Below are 21,412 nucleotides of genomic sequence, written 5' to 3'. Positions count from 1 at the left end.
CCCCGCGAGGCCTTCGGGCCTTCTTGGAAAGGCTTGGAGCAGCTGGTCAGACCCAGGAAAGAAATTGCAATTTTGGAGAGGAGCAGATGTAAACTTAAAAAATGAAGAAGTATTTCTGTGTTTTGTGGGTTTGGGGGGATTTTTTTTTTTGCTTGTTTGCTCGATTCTTCTTTTTTTAGTAAATCCAGATGACTAACTCAGGGCCTCTTTTCTCCTTCCCTGCAGGCAGAACAAAAGTCTCTGATGATTTGCTTGCTTCAAAAGGTCCCACTGATTTTACCTTTGGGTCTGTTCTACCATCTCTCATTGTTTCATGTAAGCATTTTCTGTGGTAATTAGGCTGGTAAAAGCATATTCCCTGGTGGCCCTCCTGGAGTGCCTGCCCTCCCTGGGTTGAGAAAGCTCTGCTTGGGGGCAGCATATTTTGTCTCTGAGCGGGGAGGCAAAGAGTCGATATTGTGAATGCTGTCCTGATTATGATGGAAAATCTTTTAAAAGAGGAAAGTTTTGCTGCATTTCCTAGAAGCAATTCAGGCTACGTTTGTCTGATTTCCTCTGGAAGCTCACAGCAACCTTGACGGCAAATGTTTTGTCCCTGGCTGCTTCCTTCTGGACTCTGCGGCCTGCATTGTCCCGCAGGAACACAGCTATCTCTGTGATTTGCAGATGCAGGTGCAGGCACTTTCTGTAGCTGGGCACAGATACAGCCAGAGCTTTGAAGACCAAGACCTTGAACTAGCAGTGGAAGCAGATTAAAAACCCTCTTCAGCTTCCTAAAATGCAACGCCTACAGTCATCAGGACTTACGCGTGAGGCAACAAATGAAAACAACCCCTAGGTTTTTAAAGGCTTTTAAAAAATGTACGAGAGTTTCAATATTTTGTTTCCTTTCCTCCAAATGATTTCAAACTATTGATACGAATGCCTCTGATTTCAAGGTTTTCCTTTTGGGATATAACAGAATTTAGACAGCCTCTCAGAAGTATGGCCATGGGCAGGAGAAGAACGGACGCGTCCAGCGGGGGAAATACAGCCATCCAGCGGGAATTAACAGAGCAGAAAGGATTTGGAAATTCTAGTTTCTGAAGCTTGCAGCAGGCCTGGATTCAAGGGATTTCTGCCACAGGAACACAGGCCCTAAAAGGTTATTGAACTGTGGAAGCTCATCTCAAGCAGAAGAGTGGCCCGGAGAGGGGCTTAGCTCACCGAGCTGTGTCTTGCCCCTTGCACACAGCCCGTGCCTCAGTTTCCCCACATGCAGAGCACAAGGGCTGTAACCGATGGTCTTTACAAAGTCGGTTTGTCATCCAGCAATGAAAAGTGACACAGCAGTCTGGGTATTGCTCTTATTCACAGCAGAATCAGCGTGGTCCAAAGCCAGAGTGAACCCTTCCACATGGGAGGTTAAAACCCCAATTTTTGGTCCTGGTTCTGAGATCCCCCACCCTTGGCGCAGTCAGGCCAGTGTGCGGGAGCTGCCCCGCCAGTGGGGTGCTGGTGTGGAGCCCCGACCCGTCCTTCCCTGGCAGCACGGCCACCGCCATCCTCATCCTCACACGGCTGCTTTGGCCTTCCTACCGACCGCAGCTCTCCTTTTGTAACACCTGGGTGCACATTGGGGTGGTTTGTTCGCTTCGGTTTTGCTTTGTGGGGAAACTGATGCGGGCTGTGCGTCGGTTGTATAGGAGAACAAACGGGGTAAGATGGGAGTATTTCTGTATAGGACAATAAAAGGGGTAAGATGAGAGTATTTCCTTTATTATTGAAAACTTCTGAAGCTTCTCTTTTCTGCTGGGTCTTGGCTCCGGAAGGATTGCGCTGTGTGCCTCCTGAGCCAAATGATAAAATAAAAGAAAAATAAAGAAAAATAAATAATAATAAAGTAAATTAAAATAAAGGAAATAAAGAAGATAAAGAAAATGAAAGAAAAATAAAGTAGTAAAGAAAAAGTAAAATAAGTTAAAGATAAAGTAAAACAAGGTAAAGATAAAATACAAGATATTATAAAGATAAAATAAGATAAAGATAATTAAAGATAAAAATAATTTTAAATAAGGATAAAATAAAGTAAAATAAAAAGTAAATTAAAATATAATAATATAAAATTAAGATAAAGTAAAATAAGGTAAATTAAAGTAAAAATAAAATAAATGAATTTTTTTAAAATAAAAAGGAACAGGCCGGGGGCTCGCAGGTAGGACCCCGGCTTTCCCTCCGAACCACCCCAGCGGGGACCCGGGGGGGGGGGCTCGGGGGCTGCCGGCGCCCGCCCGGCGGTGGCTGCGCGGACTCCAAGGCCCGGCGTGCGGCGGGGCGCTGCGCAGGCGCGGGCCGTGAGTGGCAACTTGTTTGTGCGGCCGGCCCCGCTCGGCTCGGCTCGGCTCGGCTCGGCTCGGCCCCGCTCGGCTCCGCTCGGCTCCGCTCCCTGCCCCGGCCCCGGCCCCGGCCCCGGCCCGCCCCGCTCCGCGCCCCCCCGCGCAACTTTTGCACCCCCCGTCCCCGCCCCCGGAGCCGGGCAGGGGGAGAGGAGCCGGGCGAGGAGGAGGAGGGAAGGAGGGAGGGAGAGAGAGGAGGGGGAGGGAAAAAAAAATAATAATAAAAGCAACGGCAACACAAAAAGCGAGCCCGGGGCGCCGGCGGTAACAGCCCCCCCCCCTCCAAGCCCCCCCATTAACGCCGGGGCTAGATGAACTACAAATGAGAAAGAGGAAAAGATGGAACTGCACATCCTAGAGCACAGGCTCCGGGTGGCCAGCATAGCCAAGGAGAGCATCCAGCTCTTCACCTACGGATTGATCAAACTTGCCTTCCTCTCCTCCAAGACCAGGTGGGTGCCGGGGACCCCCCCCCGCTCCCCCCCAAAAGGGGACGGGGTTTGGGGGGAGCCCCCTCCTCGCCCCTGGGTGTGGGGGGGGGAGTTTGGGGGCACCCAGCTCGGGGGGCACCCCCCGGCCGTCCTGCACCCGGGGTGCTGCTGCCAGGGGTGGGGGCACCCGGGGGTGCTGCGTTTTGGGGGGGGGGCACCCTCCTCGCTAGGAGCCGGGGTGCTGGCCCTGGGGGGCACCTTGCCCCCCAGAGGGGTGGTTTTGGGGGGACAGGGGTGTCCTCCCTGCAGTTCTCCAGCCCCATCCCACGCTGAGAGGGCCGGAGTTTGGGGTCCCCCCCCAAAGGTCCTGGGGCAGCGCAGCGGGAACAGGTGGGGGCCGGGGGGGCAGGCTCGGGGCCACCGCCGGACAACAAAGGCAGCGGCAGGAGGAGGAGGAGGAGAGCTCGGTGCTGGTGTTTTTTTCTCCTCTTGCTTTTTTTTTTTTTTTTTTTTCCCTTTTGCTCTTTTTTATTTTTTTCTCTCGCTCTTTTTTTTTTTTTTCCTTTTTTTTTTTTTTTTCCCTCCCCTCCCGGTTGTTGTCGCTCGCTGGCGGGGCGGCTCGTCCAAAGGTTTGCGCTAAAAGGTGTTTTTTTGGTGCTGCCGGATTGCAGGAGGGCAGGGGAAATGCTCGCCTTGCACTTGGTGCTCTTTAAAAATCGTGGTGTTGAGTAATAGGGATTGTGATAGCTTTCTGGAGGAAAAAAAAAAAACAAACTGTAATGGAAGGCACCGTGAAGAATTTTATTTTTTTCTTAGGGGAAGGAACGAAAACGCTCTGGCCGGTATTACCGAGTGTGCCTCGCTGCCTAGGCCTTTCACAGCAAAACAACTTGAATTGCAAATGCATATTCTTATGTCTTCACTTCGCTTGTTGACTTTGTTGCTCTATTCAGAAAGAGGAATGGGAATGTAAATAGCACGACTCAAACTCTTCTTGTTTTTCCAGCCTGGTAATTGGTATTTCAGCTTTCTCCTCAGATTCATCTTAGATAGCATTCTTGTAATGAAGGTGGGAAATTTTCTTTGGCAGGAGGACAATAATAAATAGATAATAAATTTGCTTTTTATTTCTTAAATTGTTTTATTCCAAGCTGTAATTCAATCCTCTCTCTGCAATAATGCTTACGGATGAATGGACCTATTTGTGGTGTAATTTGATTACAGTCCCTTATCTCACAGTTAAACTTCATGCATTGAAATCTCACTCTGATTTGGGGCTCATCCCATTTGGCTCAGCACTAACGTTGTTTGCAGCGTAATGCACATCAGCACCTTGTTTACTGCTGTCCCTGAATACCCAGCAGGGTATTAAAGGCTCTTCAATCTTAAATTTCTATTTTTCATGTGTTATTTCATTGCTAATTGAAAGCGGTTGCTGATTTGGGGGGGGGGGGCTGTTGCTCCCCCCGCTGACAAAGCGTCGCTATCGGCGTCAGCAGTGAAATCTTCAAACCTGTCACTTCTAATGCATAGGCTGGGGGTTGGGGGTTACTGATCTATTTACGTATTTAAGTGCATGGGATGGTCCTGTTTTCTTCTTGCTTCATGCTAAACTTCGTATATGTACGTAGAGAGGTGTGAAAGGCTTGGACAGCAAGTGTGCCCTTTGCCCTGGGGTGCGATACCTGGTCCCGCGTTGGGGTGCAGCACTGGGCAGTTTGGGATTCCTCTGGCCACTGGTGTCTGGCCCTTTCCATGCACAGTGAGTATCAATAACGCTTCCGTAGAACCTCACTGGTCAGGAAGAAAGCTGTTTGTGGAAAGGTTTTGTTTGGCATGGAGAACTTCTGTTTATTTCCCTTTTGTTTTGTTGTTTTTGCAGAGAGTAGAGATGTAGGGGAGAGAAGGGAAAGCTTGCCCGTGTCGTTCTTGAGACAGCCGATAGTGCTGAGATGTTGCTCTTTCTCCTCTGGGTTGCTGCACCCAAGGCCCCTGCCCCATGGATCTTCTGCTCTGATGGATGTGTGTGCATGAGAAGCGAAAGTCTCTGAGAGATGTAACTGAATTTATGGTCCTGCTGGTTTATTCTCACTTCTTAGAGAAGTGAATGCACCCAGGAGACGACAACTTTTTATTCATGTGCAAGACAAATGTCCCCCCGATCACCCTACCGGGGAAGGACCACGTGGGGGGTGAAAGCAGAAGGTGGCCTACATCTCTGCAGATCCTTTCTGATGACATAATAAAGATGCCCGTTACTTTTACTACCTTTTTCCCATTGAGACCTTAAACAGAGCTCTTACCTGTGCTGCAAGGCTGCCGGTGAGAAATAACGACTTGAGGGACAGATGTGATCCAGAGAGGTGGCAATGACATCACCAGTATCCTTACGTTGGTAAGGCAAGAAACTCCAGTTTTGCATAGGCTCTTACTTCTGAGAGGTGATCTGGAGGGAGTATTGGAATATCTTTCACAGTCTCGCGCACTAGGGAATAGAGCTGGAACAATTTTTCAAATCTTGTACGTTTTTCTTAATCCTCTTGGGAAGGAAAAGTAACAAATCTCCCTCTCGTTAGTTGGCCTTTTGCCACTTTGTCTGCCCTTGTTCATGTCATGAGTCTTTTAATTTAGCTTCTGTTACAATAGCAGTATTTTTTTTGAACAAAGAACAGCAATTTTGGAACTATTCCGATGGCCAGAAGCAAGAAAGCAGTTAACGAGGTGAAGAGGTGAGACCAGTAGTGAATAAAACAGTGGGCTGAACTGAGCTGAAAGACAAACGCTATTAATCATAACTTTGTTAGGTATGAGATATTTTATGCAGAGATGCATTGAGACAGATAGTCAAATGATAACTAATAGTGAAACCCCAACTTAGTTATGCTGAGCAATGTGCTTTTGGTGCTCTGCTTGTGTAAATAAGTGCAGACCCATTGACTTCACCTGAGCTCTGCCAGGCACCCTAGTGGAGGATCAGGTCCCTGTAATGTTTAGTTGCATGCTGAAGATTTGCATGTACCTCATCTTTTTGCTGTTGCTCTCAATGTCATCATCCTAGTGTTTTGCTGATCATGACCTGTCTGCATTTGGCTCACGGGTTCCTTGGTGCCAAGGATCTTCACCTACTCACAAGGTGTGCTTTGTGTTTGTGTATGAAAATGTAACTGTGCCTGGTTTTAACACTGCATCCTTTTGCTTTTGTACGTGCCCCTGTAAATGCTCGTTCTCAGGGGCAGAGAACTGTGCTCATCCTTCCCACCTGTAGTGCTGCAAGAAGAGCAGCTTCCCTCCCACCAAAATTAAGCATCTCCTTTCTGCAGGGTTGAAACATCTCATGCTATTGGGTGATGTGCCCCAAATGACCTGCTTGAGGACTTGATAGACATCCTAATGTGTTATCACACTCCAGTCTTGATCTTCATCCTGCTTGCAGCACACTTCTAACTATATCTCCCTCTACAGCATAGGAATTAAATCTGGATGGAGGGGGAGGAAGGGCAGTTCCAAGTCTTGGATAACGCCTGCACTGAGCCACTAGTGCATGCAATCGGGAAAAGTGAGATTGACCTTGTCTTTTGAGTTTATAAAAATATATACGGAGAGTTCAAGTCCTGGAGAATCAAGTGGGGTCAGGGTTTTTCCAAGCACTGTGTCTGTATAAAGGAACTGGCCTTTGCTTGCTGATTTCTGGGTAGTGCTGAGGTAGACCCTCGAACATCTGGAGTCAATGAGTTAACAAGTAGCCTTTCCTCTCTGGGTCCCAGTACCTGATATAAAGGTTTGGTGGTAAACAGAGAATTGAAGTAGTTGAGGGAGAAAGGTATTATTTAAATTCTAATGATATTAAGTTATAATCAGGGTGAAGTCGAGAGGTTGGTTTGTTCATAGAGCTGGGCAGTTAAAATAATAGTAGGTCCTGTGCCTACCGTCGAAAATCGTAAAATCTCTAATTGAGAGTTTTCTGATAGCATTTAGTTTGTGGTGGTCCTTGTTATTTCAGTGTGCTAAAGAGAAGGAACAAGTTCTCCATGTGTGAAGGGTGAGACCTCAATCACAGGAGTGTTTAAGGCAGCCATTTCTAAAGCATCTTGTTTTTTTCTGCAAGGCTCCCAGGTCGCCTTCTAGAGGTGCAGTCTGTGCACACCGGTGGCTTCAAGCAGAATCACAGGCACTTTGCAAGGTTCAGATTTCAGATCTGGCACTAGATCCATGGGGCTGGGCGTGCGAGAGAGAAGAGATGCTTCCCAGAGGAGCCGGGTGGGCTGTAGGAGCCAGGCTGGGCTCTGCCCTGTGCTCAGCACTGCTGTCACGCTGCCTCTGCCAGGGGACGCTCGGAGGCGGGAGGGGTTCTTAGAGAGGTGCTTAAAAATGTTCATTCCAATCAAAGTGTAGTGAGAAATAAACAACGATAAGCTGTGTGGAATAAACTGGCTTCTCTTTCATATGTGAATAAGCTGTGAAGCTAGGTTTGTTATTTTTGCTAACTTTGTGATAGTTTCTTTGGTGATGTGTCCCTTTTGCTTAGTAATAATCGACACACCTACTTACAAGCAATGTGTTGTTGCTATTAATATAAGTGTTTTTCATTCCCTCATCACTTGTTTACTGTTTAGGTGTCCTGAAATTGGAGATACTGTAATAAAAGATCTATTTTGGATTTCAAAACATAATAGGATGAACAAGTGCTTGAAATATATCTTAAAATGTGCATCATTTGAGGGAGTTCAGGAGATCAGTAGTCCATTCCTTTGGTATAAACTTAGACGAACAAGGGGCATTTATGTCCCTTTTATAAAGTACAGACCACTCTGCAGCATTGGGTGATCTTCCGGCAAGGATAAGTTACTCCTGTTGTTAAAACCTTTTGCTCTTGGCTTCTGCCACCCGGGATGTCCCAGGAAGACCACTGAATGGAGGCTTCTGCGGTGTTGACTCACCGAAACAGGTTGCTCTTGTTTTCTTTTGGTGTGGCAAAGGCTCTGTTTTTTCTTTTTGGTGTGTGGTATCTGAGGTCTGGGGACTCCTTTTTCAGCCTGGCTGGCTCACCACCAGTTACGGAGGGACCCAAACGTTGATGTCCCGTTGCCACGGAAGGCTGGAGCGATGGGGAGCCTGGTGGCCGAAGCCACCTGCCTGCCCTTCCCAAAAGCACTCGGCCTTCCTGACTGCCTTCCCTTGTCCCTGTGTGGTGCTGAGCTCGCTGGTCAGGACCAGCGAGAGCTGGGGAGAATCAAACAAATGAGAGGGAGAGCAAATAGATGTTTGTTTGGGCCTAATGAAGGACATCAGCTCTTTGTGAACGTCATCGCTCTGTTCAGGGCTGCTGGGCGTCCCAGCTACCACTGGGATGTGAGGACATTCTGTGGTATTTTAATACATTAAACCTTGTAAAGAGTAGGTTTCCTTCCTGGTAGTCTCTTACTGCTTATCTTCAAACGTTGTTGTTATTTTCCTTTCTTTTCTGCTCTGACATTGCCCTGGTTTACTCCTGTCTCTGCCTGGCAAGTGTCCCTGTGTCCCCAGCCTGCCCTAAGGCTGGTGCCCGGTCAGAAGCTGTCAGGAGCACTTAGAAAGTAAATGGGATTCAGAAGGCAGAATCTGCACCAAAGAAGCAGTTCTGGACCAAACCCACAGCGCCTTGTAGCTGGAGAAATGTTTGGTTTAGATGTTGGCCGTTGTAACAGAACTGTTCATTTTTTAAGATTTCCTCCCTTTCCTCTCCCACCCCCCATCTGAACTTGGACATTTGCCTTTTAAATAAACAAACACCTGGCTGTAGCTTGTCGTGGGGTGGTTGTTATTCCTCATTTCCCGTGCTGAACTGCTGCTGTCCATGGGCAGAGCTGTTGCACAGACGCAATCCATCATCTGGGGATACGGTACAAGTTCAGTCATGCAGAGGAAGCAGCACTGGTGCCCACTGATGTTGAGCTGAGAAATAAAAAAGAGGAAAAAAATATTTATCTTTTGCCATGTAAATTGTTAAAACTCCCTTCAGCTGAATATTTGTTTATTACTTTCAGATGAAAGTCAATATTTAAATGAAAAATGTGGCTTTTGTTAGTTCCTAGATGGCTCCCTCTGCAAGCTGGGTGCTCCTCTGCTTCAGCAGCAGCGCTGCAGGTCTGCTTAGGAACGCACGACTGGTGTGCGTTTGTCATCAAGAAGTAACAGTTGAGTTGTTCATTAACACAATAGCTTGAATCCACAGGCTATTCCTGCTGCTGAGTTATAACTTAAATTAGGCCCCGTTTGATAGCTGGAACTATTTGACAGTGCCTTGTTTGTCCTCTATAAATATGTAGATCTTTTCAATTAATTCTACTCTTTTTTTTTTTTTTAATATCTGATGAGCACAGTACCTCATTTATCTAATACACAACTTCTTAATCGTCCTGCATATTTCGATTTTTTTAATGTATTTGGACAAGGGCTACGATTTCTTTTTCAGAGGAAACAGTGCAGATTTGTTCTTTTGTTTACTGCCAACTCCAGAGTAAACTCCAGCTCTGATCTGCTGATAGCTGAAGGCTGGTGAAGGAAGAATTATACAACAGGAATGTGAGGAAATAACTCCATTCATTGCAGTTCAGAATCAACAGAGCAAAGCCTGTAAGTTGCAGTTATCATTTCAAAGTAAAAAGATCTCTCCTCCCCCTGAGCTCAGCTTGGTTTTGTATAACTAACTATAAGATACAGTTGTTGAGAAAACAACAGACAAAAATGTTTTATTAGGGAACAAAGGAAATAAAGATTGATAAAGCCTTTTTCATGACTATACGGTCCCGTTAGTTTCAGACTTACTGCACTAAGTTTTACTGTGCTGCCCATGGAAACAGAGAATCAGATCTCATTTTTGTGGTCTGATGTATCATAAACATTTTGTACTGGTTGATAAAGTTTTATTTTCACAACCAAAAGAAAGCAATGAATGCCTAAACTTCCTCACCAGCCAGAACTGGCTTCCTTACTTTGGTTAAATATTCTTAACTGGAGAGTAAAATAAAAAAGTCCTTCTGAACTGCAGCCTACTTCAGAGGGCTCACAGCATTAACGCTGAGCTGTTGGAGTTGCTGTTTAGCACAACATTGGCATGAGGACAAGACAAGTGAGTTTGTTTGGTGGCAGCAAACCATTGGTAATCTTTGGAGGACTTTGAGACGCACTATTGTGTGGATGGCTCAGTTGGCAAAGCAATTGCTTTTCAGACCTTTCTGGTCCAATTCAGTTTCATTAATGTGATGGAATAAGTGTTTTTTAAGATACTTGTGCTATTACTGTCCAGTAGTTGCCAGTCGGCTATCCTTAGCCCAAATTCTTTTAGTAGAAATTGTTTGTAAAGAAGGAACCCAACTGCTTCATGAGTGTGAATGTGTTTGATGCAGACGTAACTGTATAGGAAACGTTCCTTTTCTTAATCCACAGTTTTAGCGTCCTCATTACAAAGGATACCAGAGATGTCATAAGGTATTGCAAACTACACAAATTTAAAGTAAAAATGCAACCTTGAAGCATTATATAAAAGTATTCAAATCGGTGGATTTTTTTTTTTTTTTTAGATGATGCTGCGGCAATTTCTAAAGCTGGGAGGGGAAAATTTACAAGTTTTGACATGGGTAGAACAGTTAAAACGTAGGTGTGACTCTCTTTTCCTGTCTTTTTTTCTGTTCAGACTTTTAGAAATATTGTGTGTCAGAGGATCTGGGTAATGATATGCTCTGGTTTTAGTGATACCTGAATATTTATCCTAGTTCTGTGATTAAATGATCAGCATTCAACCCTTTATGCTACAGAATATATCCTGTTTTACAGGGCGAGTTGGCCGAAGTTGACAAGTCAGAGACCTTGATGGAAATGGCCCATGTTAATCTTGTTTAACATTTGTAGTTTTTATTTCTTTTCCTAAAGAGCGATTGACTCTCCGCTGCTGATAGCCTCTAAGGCACTCACTTGCAAATAAATGTGGTCTCGGCAACAAGAAAAAAGGTTGTTCTTAGTAATGAGAAGGATATACTCTGTATGCATCTAAGCAACTGTATACATTTACATAGATTTACTCAGTCTTTATTTTTATGCTTTTTTGAAAATGATGGATGACTTATTTATTACATGATTAATCTTCCAGTTGTGATCTTCTTCATGCTGCTTTTGGGTGGAAATTGGAATTTGGTTATAACGTGGCAAACAAGCATTTTCATTTGCTGTTTTTAAATAATAAACAGCATTAAATGTGCTGAGTATTTAGAAAAAAAAAGTATGAACCTATTTTGTGTATGCAACTAAGCAATTTGTTCTGATCTGTATAAAACAAACTGAATTGATGGTGACGTGAGACTATGCCTGTCAAGAGATTAGAGCTAGTAGATCTCAGCCTCCCACACCTACTTCTTGTTTGCAGACTGGAGGGGAAAAAAAAAAAAAAAGAAAAAACAAATTTACTTGCTTTTTCAGTTCCTAATTTGTGTCTCAACCTGGAATGAACTAGTGATCATTCTCAACTAAACTGAGAGAATATTTTCCTCATTTCAAATTACTCTTCTTGCAGAAGATGCTGTTGCTATTAAAATCTGGCTTATTGCGTAAATGGACTGGTTCCAGTTGCTTTGTCACCGATTTCTCCTCAATTGACTTGTTAAATTTGCTTTGGAGTTTCAGCAAGAAACATACTTCCTTTGATAGTTAATTCTTATTTAAATAATCTTCCTTACGCGTAAGATGCCATCACTTGAAAAATGATTTCAGGTATCTGGAATCTTTAGATCAGATTTTATAATGTTAAAATAAAATTGTACTTTTAATTGTTTTCATGTACTAACTACTGGGCTGCAAAATGGGCAAGGTAGAATTCACCTCTTATTGCTGCGGAGATAAATTGTTTGCGTGTGCTGAGGTAGCAAGGTGTGAAACCATACACGCTTGTGGCTCCTTCTCTCGAGCTCACCACGGCTTTTAGAACAGTTGGTGAATGGGTTTCTGCAGCAAGTGGTGGGGCCGTGTGCCCTGCAATGCTTATCTTCCGTGGGCTAGGGCACACAAATCAAGATAGATCGTTGTTTTTGTTAAGAGGTCTTTTTTCAGGCAAAACTCAGCAGTGTAGACTGTAGAGATTTCTGTGCAAATAAAATTAATACGTTATTCTGGAAAATGAAACGGATTTGAATTACTGGCACTGCAGATGAGGCAATGGTAGATAGAAATGGATAAAATGATGGGATTCCTTGAGACCAGAGCATTGCTTTTAACATGGAGATTTTTGGTTTAGCGTTTACTTTCTTTTCAGTGTCCCTGGCACACAGGTGTCTCAGCATTTTGATGGCCAGCGGGGACCTCTTTGCTAGACCAGAATGATTTTGGCTGAGCAAAGCAGAGGTTTGCAATAATTCAGCTTGACCAAAGCAAGCGTTAGGGTTTTCTTTAAGGGGGGAGAAGAACGACAAAGCACAAGGTTGGCTTGGTGACTGAGGTCTCATAACCACATGGTAGCCTCTTGTGGGACTTACGCTGGTTAATGCTGTAGTAGGACCTTAACCTTTTTGTGGTGTTTTCAGTCCAAGCCTGGTACAGTGCTGTCACAGAAGTAGAAAACAGCACATCTTCACAGAGTGGTTGAGGTTGGGAAGGATCTCTGGCCATCATCTGGTCCGACCGCCCCCCCCAGCTAAGGCACAGTTGAGTAGAGATGGTCCTGCAGGGTTTTGGCCAGGTGAATCCTGTACTTAAAGCCCTGCACGTGGCTTTGCTGTCCTGTGAGTTGAGGTGTTGTTGACCTTCCCGACATTATAACTTTGTTCTGTTTGGCACTGCTTTCCCTAACCTAGTATAACTTGTGATTTAATGTTTCATTTAAACAGGACGAAGTGGTTTTTGAAGGTAATAGTGGGGTTATATGACCTCTTAGCTTTGGAGAGGTCCCTCGGTATGGAAGCGAAACTGTCTGTTGCATTAATTTATCGGTCCTTTATGTTTCTTCGTGAGCATTTCATGTGAAACTGCTTATTGGCTGCACATTGTTTAAAGAAAAAAAAGAGCTGAAGTTAGAGCAGCCTCGAGGCTGCTCTAATTTAAACAAAGTAGAAGCCAAAAAATTCCATAGCTGGATAAGAGCAAAGCTGGCCTTGGGAAAGGGCATGTACTCACTTTTGTATCAGTGCAGGCAGCTGAATTACGATTTGTAGGACTGTTAGATGGATGTACAAGACTAATGAAGCCACTTCAACCCCAGCCCTCGACATGAAAATTTTATTTATGTCCTCAACACAGGTAAGAGAGAGTATTAGAATGGCATGGAGTCCAAATGGTGCTCGGTTTGACTTTAGCACACAGCACTGTGTGGTGGATGGCCTGCAGGAAAACTGGTGCTTTGGTTATTGCACAGCTCCTGAAATCTGTCTGCAATAGTCATCATGCGATGAAACCACACTATATGGAAGAGTTTTCTCTATAGCCCTCATACCCGTATCAAGTTACTCCAACGCCCTGCCTTTCTGAGTGGTTCTCATAATTCCTGTGCACACAGTCACTTCCTTGGCTTTGTGCCTTGCCACATTACCCATCGCAGTGCTGTAATTCGGGGGCCGCCGGGGCTTGACCCCGGGACAGGCGCTCCGTGCTAGCGAGGACCGACGCCGTGCGTCTGGGCAAGGAGAGAGGTCTCAAAGGGAAGGGATTGTGCCGAATCACCGAGTTGTCCCCTGGTAGCTCTTCTGGTGTTGCAGCATAAGGGAAATAAATACTTTTCCTTCGCGCAGCACTGTGAAATCAGCCTGGAATGACTAATGTAAAAAGACTTTGTGCATCCTGTACCCATCTGAATGGCTTTGTTCGTTCAGATGGTGGCTGGATGGTAATCTCAGGCAATGATTTAAATATGAAATAGTCTCAAAACAATATGGTTATCTATTAGCTTTTAATGGGCTTGTGAAGCAGCATGTTTTCAATGGGTATCTCGTTGTGGGAGCGTGCAAGTGATAATGACCTACTTCTTGGTGGGGAAATAAAACAGGAAAAAAGTCAGAAATGACAAAGTGTGTGTGCACGTGTGTGTAAAATGCCTCCTGTAACATTGGTGGCCTTTGGAGATGTGCATCAGTATATGCTTTAAATTAATTTTCTGTTATGTTTATAGTATATCAGCAAGCTTTTGAGCCAGTACATCCTTGGCTGTTAATGCATGCTTGATAGCCTTCCGTGGCATGTTACTGCAGTGCATCTCCTTTTGAGCTCTCCCTGACTGGAGCATAACCATGCATTTTCTTACGGATTTGTAGATGGCCCCAGCACTTAAAGCAGTTCCTGACTCTATCTCTAGGCGCTGCCCCTGTTGGCTGGATAGCTGCGGGTGCAGTTGGAGGATCGTAGCCAAGCAGTTGAGATTCCTGGCCCCGAGTCAGCAGCTCCCACCTCCGCTGTTGTGGAGGTTGTTGTCAGCTTGCCGAGCGTGATCCAGGTTCAGTGGGGGAAAAAAAGGCACCTTTGAAGCCAGATCATTTTGGTTATGTGTATGGCACGGGCTCACGGACAGCTGCTGTAGTGCAGCTGTGGGATGGCTAATTTTGGAGTCAGGGTACAAATGATTGTTTGACTTCTTAGCCCTTCTTTACTGGGCAGGAGAATGGTCAGATGATTAGATCTTGTTGTAGGGATAGAAATAACTTACTTGTGAAGTATGAGATACATGAACAGGAGTGGTGTTTACCGTTTTTCCGAACTATAGGATAAGCACATCTTCTGTGTATCACTAGTATCATGTTTTGCGTATTACATGTGCTCCTTTTGTGTTTTTAATTCCAACAATAACGATTTTTCCCTTTTACTTGCATTTGGGAAAAAAAAACCACAAAACACTCAATGACAGGAATAGAACAGTTCCTGGATTCAAAATAGAGTGGTACATTTTCCTTGGCTTGTTTAAACATATTACTGTTTATATATTCCTTGCAGGATCAGCACAGATAAAAGGACAATGAGAGAATTTCATGGTGCTCCTTAAACGAGTCTTACATAAAACAAAGTTTGAAGTGAATTAGACTCTACCTTTTAAGCACTTGTCAAATGTTCTCAGTGTCAGGTTTTCTTCCCACTTAATGTTCACTTTATATCAAATCTAATGTGAGGTACATGATAATATTTTCAGAATCACCTAAGTCCCATTTAAAAAAAATGGCTTAAGCACTTGGCACCCCAAGGCTCATTAGAAGCCAATGGGGCTTAGACTCTGAAATGTCTGTTACTGTGGGAGGGAAAAACGCTTAGGGGGTTTTAAGAAAAAAATTGCCTCCTGGACAGGCTTGCTGACAACCTTTCAGGACAAAAGCATGGTGAAAGTGTACCAAGGCCGGGGGGGAGGCTTAGTGTAACTTCATGCAGGAAGGAGTGAAGATGCATTGCTGAGAATTAGTTCAGGGAATCAAAATGGGGATCTCTGTGCTCCTTTTACCCCATAACCATGTGGGTTAGGGACTCGCTTTACTCCGTTTTTCAGCAGTGCAGCATCAGGCCCCCGCACTGCCCCTCTGTGCAGCTGCAATCCCTGCAGCCGCTGGGTGCTCAGGGGTCACCCATCTTGGTGCATTTTGGCTGCATCTCTGAGAGCTGGGAGACATGGCTGGCTTTCTGCGTGGAGGGAGAAACTGAGGCACGCAGAGGGGGTGAGCGACCTGCTCAGCTCACAGAGCAGCTCTGTAGTAGGAGCCTGACTCTTTTTTTTCCCGTTCCCTGCACCAACACCACTGCTAAACTGCCTCTTTCTGGTAGGATAGACAAGAGCCATGTTTCCAGTCCGTGTTTGCATTAGCCACTTGAAATCCCTGTCATCTGACTGCTGGGCTTTCCTTCTCTTTTGCCTTTTCTGTTCCTACTTCTCCTAGGTTCGTTACTGAAGGTATGCTCTGTCTTTTTTGCTTATACCTTGAGGGAGAAACGTAAGTAGGGTTGCAAGATGTCCATTCGAGCTTCCAGTAATAACAGCAGTCTTCCTGAGCGTCATAAAGAAAATAGCCAGGGATGTACTTGTGTGCGTGTGTGTTTTTGAATGCACACACACAAACATGTATAAATGTATGTATATAATATATATGTATATATGTCATTCTGCAGTCAGAGCACTCTTGAAATGGAAATTGGCTCGACGAGAAATGAGAGGTAGCTTGTGCTGACAAACAAAAACACATGTTTTCAGGGGCTCTAATAGCTGTGCTTCAGGATAGAGAATGTCTCTCTTCCCGGTACCCTTCAGATGACAGCTGCCACGACGGGGGCTGGATGTGAAGAATACATTTTCAGGCGGCTGTATCCTGGGTACTGGGGAGGCTGTGGAGCTCCGAACAATAGCAGAATACGGAGCTGCCAGCAGGGAGTCTGAGTGGACAAGTATAATCATGCACCGCTCAGCTTTCAAGGAAATTACAGTTAGTGCACTGACTTGCTCATAATAGTGATGCATTGTTTAGCTTAATAACTTATCAGCTCTCCAGGAACCAGCTAGCGATCACTGTCATCATACACTGCTAATCATTCTGTTCTCACATTGTCCAAAGATGAACTGAGGACCTGTCACATCACCTATAAAACTGGCAAATTGAGTGCGCTGTAATTTTTTTTAAGCTAGAACGAACAGTATTGCCCACATTCTTTGTTCTGTAGTTTTGTCATTACGTTTATCACATGTGATTGTGCATGTAGGTTTTTTTTAATGTCAGGTTAAAAGCCTAATCTTGAAAGGACATTGTGGTAGCTACTAGGGAACTGAATCTGAAATCTTTTTTTTTTTTATTTTAATGAACATTTGTTTCTCATCAAGCATTTTGGGGCAGAGGGGCAATTTTCTGTGGTGCTGTCTGTAGTACCTAGGCTCCTGTCAATCACTAGTCAACGTGATCTGACAATGGCTCTCAGTAGCAGCAAAGAGCAATTATCCCTGTTACACAAATGTGGGATTTAGGCACGGGAAGGTTGAGTGATTTACCCACAGGCATGCAGGGAGCTGGACAACAAGAAGGAGAGGAAGAAGGAGAAGCAAGCTGGTTTGAGTCCTGGTCCCGGTGGGCCGTATATCCTCCCTGAGCGCACTCTGGCTTCTTGTCAAAGGGTTATTTGTGAGCGCTGAGCTGCTAGTACTGAAGGAGCTATTTCTGATCATTTGTTCTGAAGGAGAAGTGGCCACTGATACACAAATAGACTTCATTAGATAATATATCTAAATCTTCTCTTTAAGAGGTAATGTTTTAAACTCTTCTGGCTCTGACTCTTACTGCTGCCACTGCTGCTTTTTTCCTTACCCGCCTGGCTGTTGTGCGCGGCTGGAGTGCAGGAAGGGGGACGAGGTGCTGGGATTTCATTTTGTACTTTGTTGTTGCCTGGTTATGTGGCTGGGGATGGAAAGTGAACGCTTCCTACCTCAGGACCGATCCACGGCGCAGTACCGTAGCTAGAGCTTTAGGCTAGGTGGCTTGGACAAATCTGGTGCTGTACCCAGTGCAGCACAATCTGGCACGGGCGAACTGCGGCCACGTTTACCCTATTCTTAGGTGGATTTTTGTAGTCTGTGATGGTCTGTGCTGCTACACACGAGAGCCCTTTCTGCGTGCGCTGACAGCCACCATGGTCAGATGCCAAATAAAAAAAACCCACTCCTGTGGAGTACTGCAAAACAGCTTTATTTGCTAACCTTTAGATGGCAGATCCTAGAACAGTGCAAAATGTCAAAGCTTTAGGGACACCTTTTTGTGGTCAGCAGGGCACAGATTCGCAAGTCACGGCAGGGGAGATATCCCACCAGTTTCGTGCTTGGGGCCGAAATGAAGCATCCGATAAAGGGAGGGGGAGACAGATGGAGGTGCCCCACTGAAGCAAGCCTCCGTACGGTTCTGAGTAGTGCAGGCAGCTGTAGGATAATATCTACTGATATCAGGGATTGTGCAAACAGTGGCGTGGGCTATTTTTATTAGACCAGAATGAGTGCACTGGGATTTAAATGAAATCCTGAGTATTTCAGTGTGTTGTGTTTTTTTTTTCTGTTGTTTGGGATGTTTGCTCTGGCTTCATCTCTCTCCTGTCTGTCGTAGCTTGAGAAAGACAATTGTATCTCTCCATCGGTGTCGACTAGAATTAAAATAGGAAGGAGCCTTCTGCTGCAAGATTTATTGCCTGGCACATCTATGTTGTCTGATGAAGTGTCATCTTTCGTTATGTTTTGAGACGATGCTGCCTGACTACGATATCTCTGAACCGCATGAGAAAAACATTTGGCCGCACCTAATCTTGTCAATTATTGGGGTATTCTTTTAGCTCATGTGATATAGGTCTGTGTATACAGTATTGAAAAATTTAAGTCAAGCCTCTGCTAATAAACAGAAAAGATCAGGTTGTTGTGAAATGATGGTCCCTATAGAGACTTAGTTTTGTGTGTGCTGTGGATGAATCCACTCTTTCTGGTAGCAAGAAGTGAGAAAAATGCTGAGTAAATATCTCTCGTCCCCAAGATCAGTTTTCATAATAAGGAAATACCGGAAGCTTACAGGTGTGTCTTTCTCTTCCATGGGAATGTTTCCCACTTATCCAGGAGTTTGCTGTCTTCCTTCAAAAACAAACTGATGTTGTTCAGGTTGTTTCTCCTGCAAATAAGTCCTGTTTTTTTGGCTCCAGTTGCTGTAGGACCAACAAATGGCATTAGGCCCAAGTTCCAAGGTGGTACCATTTAACTGTATTTTGCATTGTACTAAGTTAAAAAGCACAGCAAGGTGAAAACTAGAAATAGTCAGATTGAATAGTAAAGCCTAAAGGCTGGTATGAAATAATGCCAGCGTGTACTTTAAAATAGCGTAACTACTGCCTAATAAGTTACCTTACTGTTTGTATTGAAAAACAGCTGACTCTCAAGTTATGCTTGACTAGAGATTTCTTGTGCAAGAGGTATTTTTTTCTTCGTCATGCCTACAGATACAAGAGTATAAATGTCAATATTCAAGGCAATTACTTCATTACAAATCTGCTTGGAATGCCCTGATAGCCCAGTTCATACCTGACGAAGATAACAGGTTTCTTTTCATTGATTTCAGCGAGGTAGAGCCCACGCTGAAAATCTGATGTGAGGGAGAATGTTTCTGCAGACTCCAGTTCACGAAACCTGGACAGCAATACAGCTGAGGTGTCTGGGAAAATAAACCATTTTCCTGGGTGTAGCATGCATAAGGATTCTTGGATTAATTCATGCAATATTCAAGCCAGCTCTTGATTATCTCCGGGTAAATTATGTAAATGGTGAAGTTCCTGTACGAAGAGGGCAGAAACACACCCAGTCTGGATCTGGATGAGCAGACTGAAAGCAGCATGCTGCCTTCTGCTGGCGTTGCATCGTCCATTTCCCAGCTCAGGAATCTCAGCAGGCAACAGCATTGCTGCCTGTTCTTCCACCCCCCAGCCTGGTCCAGGCTCATTTGTATGATTTCTGCTACTTAGTTTTATTTTGCCAAGGCTCTCCCATCCATCCCTTTGTTCTGCATAACTGATGTTTGCAGTGCTCCTGTCCTGTTGCTCAGCAGCTCCACCATAGTCTGAAGCTGTTGTGCAATGTGGTGAGCATGGAGATGCTGCTACGAGGGTCTGCAGCCTCAGAACTCTGTCAGATGTTTTGTTTCCAGCTCTCATAGCTGCTCCAGGGCAGGATGTGATACCAAGAATAGTCCACAACACTTCAGAGCATCTCAGACTGCTAGGCAGGAGGAGTTGGATGCTGTGCTGGGAGAGAGAGGGTGCAAGGAAGAAAAGGTGTTAGACTTGACCAAGCGTCTAGGAAAACTTGCATGTAATTTTTTGTTTTGGTCAAGTTTTGCTTTGAAAACTGAGGGGAATGACCTTAATGTCCTTTCTACACATCTGTTGTGCAAGCTTAGGTGAAGAGATTCATCTGTTGGGTACAGGTCACAGTATTGCTGAACTCTTTACGCCTGCTTTGCTTAGAACAGGAAAATTTGAAGTTTGTAGCGCTTAAATAATTCTGGTTAAAACATGCAGTTTCTCTTCATCATCTCTCTGTCTTCGTTATAATTTTGGTGCCTTGTTTGGACCTTTTTCCAGGACTGCTGTGTGGTTGTGTTACAGACCCATCACATGCAGTGGCTATGTTGACGTTAATTGAAAGGGACAGACTTTGTCCCTATCTGTTGATAGGTTTGAGTGGTACTTTCTTTATTGCAGCACGCTTACGTTCAGTTCTTTATGGCCCTTTGAGTAGTAGATGCTGCCTACTGTCCACACAGCTCCAGAATAAAGCTTTATGTGTCAACTGAAACTCCACAGCAGTTGCAACTTTGCTTATTTGGCATCAGATGAAACTGAAGCTTATTTTACAGAAATCCAGTGAATTGAGTTTCAGCTTTTCTTAGGACTGCTGTGAAGACAACTCCCTTCCCACAGAGTAGTCTGGCACGGCAGCTTTCCAGGAAACCTTTAAAAACTGCTTCATCTTGGCCTACCTTCTTCACTACATGCAACATTGCTGGTAAACTGGTAGTAGACTTCGGTACAGGCTTGCACACTGACAGGTTTGAAGCAACGAGCTCTATAATGCCATTTTATCCTATGGATCTGTGTACCTATGTGGCACCTACTCCTGAAATATATGTATCTGTGGAGCAGCTTTCGTGTTCTGCAGATGACGGACAGGGAGCATGTTTCATTCTTGATGCCATGTGGAATGATCAGTGTCATTTTATTAACATATTTTCTTGTGTACTTCTCCAAACAAGTGGATGTCATGGCTGTGCCCAGAATTGGGAAGAGTCATTGTGGGAGACTGGCTTCAGAGGAAATATCTGATTTTCTGGTTAGCTGATTCATTGCTGGGTTTCTGAAAACCCCATAGTGCCCTCTGATTTTCTTCCAGAATTAACCTGTTTTTCTTGGTCTGGATTGCTGATACATAAATAATGACATCTTTCATGAAAGCAGTTTTCATCTTTTCTACGCAGAAGACAGACTGTTCTCCTCTGTGGGCTCATATCAGGATTTGTTCTTTTGGATTGTGCTTTTGTTTTAATAAGAGTCCAGAGTGCTTGGGGATTCAAGGGTTGTGTTTATTCATTTTCAAAAAAAGATCTTGGTCCTTCCACTGACAGTTTGTCTTCAGCTTGCTGCCTTTAGAAATCGTCTGAAAGTTCTGCGCTGGCAATCCGTCAATCTGTTGTACAAGGCAAGAAGTGAGTGACATTACTCGCGTCAACATATCACAGCTGTTATACTTGCTCTCTCTACCCCTATAAAGTCATGTTATGTAAGAGTATGGGAAGGGGTTGTATATATTTTTGTTGTTGGACGATCTCCTCCTGAACCCATGGTCTTTTGCATCTCAGGCCTTGGAGGTGTTTGTTTCTTCCAAAAATGTGCTGTTTTGAAGAAATGCCACTTGTGCTCAGCTGGCTAAAGCCTTTGCTGCTGCTGGAGCAATGGGATTTGTCTGACGCAGCTAAGTGAGCTCCTTGGGGCAGAGCCTGTTCGTGTGAGATGCCTGAGTGGAGGCTGGAAGCTGCTACAATACAGCAGGTAGGACAGCGGGCAGGATGAGTGCTGCACAGAAAGACTTGGTACAAGTTACAGGGTTGATATAGGAAT

The 21,412-nt window shown here is 44.6% G+C and overlaps 1 protein-coding gene and 2 long non-coding RNA genes across 18 annotated transcripts in view; all 3 read left to right on the top strand.

The window, feature by feature from the left end:
• LOC308180672 overlaps positions 1-2,072 on the top strand; it is a 37,774-nt gene extending 35,702 nt beyond the window's left edge. For 14 of the 16 annotated variants that reach the window (XR_013941096.1, XR_013941097.1, XR_013941098.1 and 11 more), the window contains 2 exons: positions 226-315; positions 667-2,072. This is a non-coding gene — a long non-coding RNA (uncharacterized lncRNA). The remainder of the gene's footprint in view (positions 1-225; positions 316-666) is intronic. The other 2 variants (XR_013941105.1, XR_013941104.1) reach the window with 2 other exon arrangements.
• Positions 2,073-2,369: 297 nt separating this feature from the next.
• CASTOR2 (cytosolic arginine sensor for mTORC1 subunit 2) overlaps positions 2,370-21,412 on the top strand; it is a 127,668-nt gene continuing 108,625 nt past the window's right edge. The window contains exon 1 of the mRNA XM_080562719.1: positions 2,370-2,827. Within this exon, the coding sequence (XP_080418845.1) occupies positions 2,715-2,827 (113 nt within the window). The 5' untranslated portion in view covers positions 2,370-2,714. The remainder of the gene's footprint in view (positions 2,828-21,412) is intronic.
• The window catches only part of LOC308180679, a 50,148-nt gene continuing 31,570 nt past the window's right edge, over positions 2,835-21,412 (top strand). Inside the window, exon 1 of the long non-coding RNA XR_013941121.1 lies at positions 2,835-21,343. This is a non-coding gene — a long non-coding RNA (uncharacterized lncRNA). The remainder of the gene's footprint in view (positions 21,344-21,412) is intronic.

Source organism: Anser brachyrhynchus (assembly GCF_964034855.1).
Source record: "Anser brachyrhynchus genome assembly, chromosome: 20".
Taxonomy (NCBI): Eukaryota; Metazoa; Chordata; class Aves; order Anseriformes; family Anatidae; genus Anser; species Anser brachyrhynchus.
Note: the sequence above shows the minus strand (reverse complement) of the source record. Positions and strands in the feature narration are given on the sequence as shown.